Consider the following 7012-nt stretch of genomic DNA (forward strand, 5'->3'; position numbering starts at 1 on the left):
GGAACAAGAGATGGTGAGTGGGAGGAGACACCAGCTGAGAGGAAGAGAGAGGATGTGGAGGTGGGAAAGATGCAGAGCCTCATGGAGACACATGCGAGGCAGGAGAGCTGCCTCAGATGGACGGATGGACGCTGGCTGGGGTGTGGCGGGCCGGCCGGGGGTGGGTGAGCCAGAGAGAGAGAGAGAAACCCCCAGAGGCAAGGGAAGCAGAGTGGGGAGGGAGAGGAGCTCCAGAGTCCTAGGGGTCCTGGAAAGACCCCTTTCCTTTAGAGAAGGCAACCCCGAGGCCCAGAGAGAGAGAGAAGCACCACACCCCCTCATCCCAGGCCACACAGATGAGCTAGCAGGCAGGGGGTGGAGCACCCCTGGGATGGGCCAGCATGGGTCACTTAGCTTGAGTCTTGGGAGGTACCTGCTTGTTAGGTTTGATGTTATTACCATCTTCTAGGTCAGCCACCGCGCCACTTGGGGCAACATGGATGGGCGTCACGCCCAGCGAGCGAGCAGGTGGGCTAGCGCTGGGTTGCCAGGCCTGGGGCGAGAATGGGAAGAGTTGTGGAAGGGGGAGGAGACACAGGAGGGCAGCTGGGACAGACCCAGACCTGCAGGCGAGTGACACAGCCGAAGAGTTCACGCACGCATAGCCTTTACGAAGGAGCTGGAAGTGAGTTAGTCCCACTCCTGTTCTGTTCCCAAACGAGTGCAGAAATGCGGGTGCAGCCCAAGGCGGAGCTCCAGCCCCAGCTCCGTTTTTTGGGGTCCTCAGGGCAAAGGCTAGCCCTGGGGGTGGGAGTGGCGCTGTCTGTGGTGCTGACCAGTCCCACCTCCACCTGCAGAGCTTGCAGGTCGGGGGCTGAAAAGAACGCTAAGTTCTTTCTGTCCATCCGCCCATCCATCTAGCCATCCATCCTGAGCCCTGGTGGCACAGCAGTTATGTGATGGCTGCTAACCGTAAGGTCAGCAGTTGGAAACCACCACCTTGCTCCTCAGGAGTAAGACAGGGCTTTCTACTCCCATAAAGAGTATCAGTCTCAGAAAACACGGGGACAGTTCAGGTGTACCCTGTTCTAAAGGGTCGCTATGAGTCAGCATCAACTCTACGGTAGTGAGGAAGTCATCCATCCATCCATCCATCCATCCATCCATCCATCCATCATCCATCCTCTTTCAATTAAACCCGAAGGCCAGGGAACCATGCACGGCAGAGCTGGAAGCACACATCTTTACCAATGAGCAAACCAAGGGTCAGAAGAGGAAAGGGACCTGCTGAATGCCACACGGAATGTCTGTGGGCGATCCGGGACTGCGAGCGGGAAATGCTGTTCGCTTCCACACGCTGCAGAGGTTGCTCTGGGGCCCGGGGAACTGCCTGGCTGGTGTACGGATCTTGATACGGATGTTGGTTCGGAAGAGCTGCAAGCGCAGAAAGTGACCTCCTTCCCTCTTCCTGGGGCTGGGTGCTCCGTGAGCACGTGTGTTGCCCGCACAGTTGCCCTTCGATCTCGGTGTGTGCAGGCCTGTGTGAGCTGTGTGCGTACGTATACAGTGTGTGCCTGGCAGTGTGACCTTGGCAGATGTCCATGCACGTGGGTGTGCCGATACTTGTATTTTTCCTCTCCTCTTCTTTGCAAGGTTCCTGGGGGCTCCGGCAAAGGAGCCCTGGCAGTGCAGTGGGGCAAGTGCTGGGTTCGAGGTAGTTTGGAACCACTAGTTGCTCGGTGTGGGGGAGACGAGACAGCAAGCTTCTATAGGGATTTGCAGCCTTGGAAACCACAGGGGCCAGTTCGACTCTGTGCTACAGGGACCGACTCAACAGCAGAGGGTTGGAGATTTGGGGGCTCTAGTCTCTGACGTGCCTCTCTTGATGCTTGATTTAGGAAACTTCCCGTCCTCCTCATCCCCTCCGGAGGCAGCCCCAGTCACTCCCGGAGTGCCCGCCTCTTGGGCTTAGGACTCTGAGTGGCTCCTACCTGAGGGGATGCAGCCAGCCAAGGTGGCTGTGGGGGAGGTTCTCGGAGGAGGTGGCATTTGAATCGACCTTGAAGGCCTCTTTGAGGATGAGGTATGGAGTGGCCCTGCTCAGCTACAGCTCCTGTGCCCAGCGTCCTCCACTCCTGGGGTAGGCGGTAGATGGACAGAAGGATGCCAAGCAGGGAGCCCCCCAGGGGCTTCGCCAGCCCTGTCTGCATCAAGGCCACTCTAGCCGAGGACTTGAAAGCCCATGGCTCAAATGCCCTTTCTCACTCCCCCTTGCCACTCTTACCCCGGCCTGGCCTCAAGAAGCACAGGAAACGGAGCAATCAGAACAAAGGCCACACGGGCACCCACCTATTCCAGGAAAGGGCAGGCTGGGGCATCCTCCAATTGAAATAAAGGACAGTGGAGGAGCCCACCAATCAGAAGAAAGGACACACTGTTGTTCTCTCCAAGCCCCCTGGGGAGGGAGCAGCGGAGAGGCATAGGGCAAAAGCCAGGCTTGGGGCTGGAGAGCCAGACATGGGTTGGGTTCTGGCCCTGGCCCTGGCCCAACTGGCTGGTTGACCGAGATGGGCCCTCGTGGTGCCTCAGTTTCCTCACCTGTCAAATGGGGAGACTTGGCTGTCCCAGGCCCGTGACTTTGAAAATTCCCCACGTTCATCAAAGCACACCCACCATTGCCTTAGCCTCTGTCCTCCAGCTTTCCCAGCACACACACAAAAGGGCAGGGCCTCTCAGGGGTCAGCTTGCCAACTTCTCAGGGGTCAGCTTGCCAACTTCCTTGCCTCCAGCTATTGGCTTAAATCAGCGCCACATTTTGGGCTTGTACCCAGGGAGTCTCAGTCTCAGGAGCTTGACTCACGCGGGATTGATTTTGGGATTCTCTCAAGCACTGGTCCTGCCTCCCTCCTTGAGTCGGAAGGACGGATCTGGGAAAGTCATGCTGGCATATGGGCACACAGGTGTGCACAGGTGTTACCCGACAGCCCTTGCCCTCAAGTCTCCTAGGATAGAGCTGCACCCCTGAGAACCTGAGTGTATGTGTGTGTCTACAAGGTGTCCACAGGCATGCTGGGGTGTTTCTGCAGGAACGGAAGGTTCCTGGCTGTGTGGCTGCAGGTGTGTGAACTGGGGAGGGGCGCCCCTGAGTCAGAGGACAGGGGATCCAGCTTGGTGTTGGCAGCTTCCGGTGTCTGAAGGCAGAGATCACCCCCGAGAACAGAGATGTCTCTGCTCACCAGTGTACCCCTTTCATGAGTCACCTCCTCTGCATACCTCCAGCGAGGTTGGGGGTTGGGGAGAACAATGCAAGCCCCCTGCTGCCCGTCTTCTGGCTGCATAGGATTGGGCTGACCCAGGGAAGGAAGTGCAGGCAAAAAGTGGAATTTCACCCAAGGGTGAAATCTGGAGCTGAAGCTTAAGCCACAGTGCAGCACTCCCCCTGCAGCACCTCAGCCAAACGGACACCCGTCCCTTGTACTCCCTCAGCGACAAGGAGCTCATTCCCCCTCTCTCCTGTCCTCTCTGCCTTCGTCTGCCTGGAAGAAGGGCCTGCATCTCACAGGGCCGAGGTCAGCCTCCAGGGGCATCCTGTAGGTCCCCAGGCTATCCCCAGGGGCACAGAGTCCAGCCTCCCCCCCTGGGAGGGTTGCGACTCTGAGTCTGCTCCATTTTGGGGGTCACCCCCAGTTTCACAGCCTCAGTCTCATGCAGGTCTGGGTTTCCAGTGCTCCCCTTTCACGAGTCACCTCCTCTGCATACGTCCCCTCTTGTCCTCACCTGGGACATGACAGACGGGGTAGGGTCTGACCAGATGAGACGTGTGTGTGTGTGTGTGTGTGTGTGTGTGTGTGTGTGTGAGAGAGAGAGAGAGAGAGAGAACTGTCAGCTCCCTTGTCTGGGGGAACAGATTCCTACTAACATGGAAGAGCCTGGTGGGGTAGGGGTTGTGTGCTGTGCTGCCAACCACGAGGTCTGCAGTTGGAAACCACCAGCTTTCTACTCCCTTCAAGAGTCAGTCTGGAAACCTCACAGGGGGGCTCTGGGTTCGCATTGACTCCACGGCAGGAAGCTTGTTCATTTCCGTTTACGAACGTGGTCTGAAGTTTCGGTGCTTCACCTGTCTACCAGCCCTGCTTACGCTGCCGGCTTGCGCTGAGTGTGCGGTCCTCCGGACTTCTCGGCCACAGATGCTTTCCGCATGCATGGGGACCACGGCAGGTCTCCTTCATCCCGCTTTGCTTTTGGAGCACAAACCTGGCCCTCCATGGGGAGGACACCAGGAAGGACATCTCAGGGCCACTGGAGGGCGAGGCTGGGCAGACGGCAGTGTGAGTCACGATCCCGCCTTGGCTCCGGGTCCTCTGTTCCGTTACCTTTCTCTTTGATCCGTCTGACTCCGGCCAGATTAATAGAGCGTGAAGCTGGGGCCTTTGTTGTCTCTGTTCCGGCCCTCCAAGGACACGAGGCCTGTTCCTGGTACACGGTCAAGGCTGCCTTTTCCTTGCTCTCCTCCGGGTCGGGGTTGGCTCGGCTGTGTTTCTCTCACCTCTCGGGCTCACGCACCCCTTGGGCATGTGCTCTTCCAAGACTGCTCCTCACTAGGGTGGGAAATGAGGTGGCGTGTGGCCCCGTCCCTTCTGGGGCCGGCTGGGTTCCAGCATCAGCGAGCATGGAGCTGACCCTTGCTCCACGAGGCACTTTGATTGCTCAGTGTCATCCTGTCTTCATAGCAGCTTGTCAAGAGGACAGCCTCCGTTGTCCCCAATTTATAACCAAGAAGGCTGGCCGAGGTTCAGGGACTTGCCCAAGATGCAGTCTGTGAAGATACAGTGGAGCTAGAATTCAGATTGGCCTGTGTTGCTGCCTTTGGCCCCAGAGGCTTATGCTTGGCTACCTACCATGCCAGTGTCTGGCCTCAGATAGAGGACATGACGCCCGCCACCGTTGTAGGCTCTCCCTCTTGGCTCACCATGAAGTGAGGCCTCTGCCGAGCTCTGCTTTCCACGCCTGGAGGCTGGAGTAGAAGCTGCTCTTCCAGCCCAGCCATCCTGTGGCTCTGAGGTGAAAGCCACAGTATTGGAGGGTCTGAAAGCGCCGGGCTCTGGGGCAAGCTGCGGGTTCTCTGGGCAGATGGGCTGCCACAGGGGTCTCTGGTCTGCCCGGTGATGCCCCTCACGATCCTCTTTTCTTTTCCAGGATGCTTTGCTGAGCCTGGGCTCCGCCATCGACGTCGTGGGCTTGCAGCGGGCTGTCAGGGAGGCCCTGTCCGCTGTGCTCCCCAGAGTGGTAGGTGCTTGCCCTTGCTCCATACTTGCCAAACTTCAGCCAGACCTTGTTTGGCTTGGTGCTGGGCTCACACAGGGTCCGGGGAGAAAAGAAAGGAATTACATAGGGAAGTGAAGAGTTTGAGGAGGCTGCCTGGAGGAGGAGGAGGGGGGGGGGAGGAGGGAGAGGAAGAGGAGGATGAAGCAAAGTCCCAAAGAATGAATTTACACAGTAATCTTGGAATGCCTGGGTCAGAGGAGCCTTAGCGGTGAACAGGGAACACCACGTCTTAGAGGTGGAAAGGCTTCACACAGCATATCACAGAGAGGACAAGGTGGAGTCAGGGGCTTTTGGGAATCTGTGCTGCAGGAGGGGGGGACTTCTGGTGCGAACAGTCTGGAACATGCTGGAATGAGGCCCAGCCTTCATGAATGGGTCTGCCCGGGGCTAAACATATTCAGCCTGGAGACAGGGGACTGGCTAAGATGATCTCCAGCAACCTTTAACTTTCCTTCTGGAAGAGATCACATCACTCACAGGATCGGGACAGGTAGAGGGTGGTGATCACAGCTGCCTGGGGCCACCTGCCTCCCCTTCAGCTACCGGAGGCCATCCGCCATCCCAGCTCCACTGGCCACTGCTCACCCCTTAGGTTGGAGGGTGAATGAACTGGCCTTTGAGGTCCAATGCATTAAGGGTCTCAGTTGTACTAGACAGAGGGAAGCAGGGGCTAAGAGAGCCTGGGAGGTCACCGAGCCAGCCGAAGGGGCATGGAGGGCTTCCTGGAGGAGGAGGCGCCCATAGGGAGTTCCTATCGCCTGAGAGGTCCCCCCTCTTACTCTAGACACCAGCCAAGGGCAGCCGCTGCCCCGGGGAACACAACCAATTCAGAATGTGAGTCTTCTCCCTGCCAGAACCCATTGTCCCTGATCTGCTTGATGAATAAACCACCGGAGGCCCAGAGAGGGAGGGTGCTTCCCTCAAGGTCACACAGCATGACAGACAAACAGGGCCAGCTTTGTACCTAAGCACTCCCCAGTCTGCCTTCCTTAAAGCCTCCTAGAAGTTCAGAGCCCAAGAGGAGGGCGAATGAGTGAGCTTTATTGAGCGTGAAATTGGTAGGAAGTGGGTGGTGTGTTGGCACCCAAAAATAAATCCTCCGGGAGAGGGTTGGAAGTGAGGCAACATCTGGCCCCAGTGCGGGCACATCTGGAAAGGGAGGGTGAAGAGATGGTGGGCCAGCCCCTCCAGGGCTGCCCCAGCCCCTTGGTGACTCCTGAGCCAGCCATGGGAAGTGGGCAGGGGAAGGCAACCGGCCACATCTTTACAGCACAGATGCTCCATGTTGGGTTAATCATCCCCCCAAATCTTGGGCTTGGGGGACGACTATGGTTGAGGCAATGGGAGTTCCCTGGGGTGGTGGGAACTGGCTTCCAGGCCCGCCTGAGAGACCTGTGTGGCTAACCCAGCCCTGACCTTGGGGAGCCCCAGCTCCATTGCAAGGAAAGACTCAGGCTCCCAGCAGGGTCTGCTGGGCTTCTAGCAAGGGATGGGGGAGGGCCGGGGAGCTGGCACCTGGCTCCCTCATCAGCACCCATTGTGGCAGGCAGCCCCGAATGCAGATGGCGCTCGTGTGTCTGAAACGGTCCCCTCCCTCTCGCCAACAAACAAAGCTAATTTTAACCCAGAGGCCTGAGAGTGAGGGGGTGGGAGACAGAATGGCTTCTCGGAAGTGAGGATCCCTGCCCCTCACCCCTCCTCGGAGAGG

General features: G+C 58.1%; 1 protein-coding gene across 2 annotated transcripts in view; it reads left to right on the plus strand.

Annotated features, from left to right (window-relative positions):
- The window catches only part of PDE2A (phosphodiesterase 2A), a 101892-nt gene that overhangs the window by 63089 nt on the left and 31791 nt on the right, over nt 1–7012 (plus strand). For both annotated transcript variants that reach the window (XM_004708800.2, XM_045293113.1), the window contains one exon: nt 5176–5265. In XM_004708800.2, coding sequence (XP_004708857.1) covers nt 5176–5265 — 90 coding nt within the window. The remainder of the gene's footprint in view (nt 1–5175; nt 5266–7012) is intronic.

Source organism: Echinops telfairi, unplaced genomic scaffold (assembly GCF_000313985.2).
Source record: "Echinops telfairi isolate 266 unplaced genomic scaffold, ASM31398v2 ScPeMD7_1713;HRSCAF=2227, whole genome shotgun sequence".
NCBI classification, from domain to species: Eukaryota; Metazoa; Chordata; class Mammalia; order Afrosoricida; family Tenrecidae; genus Echinops; species Echinops telfairi.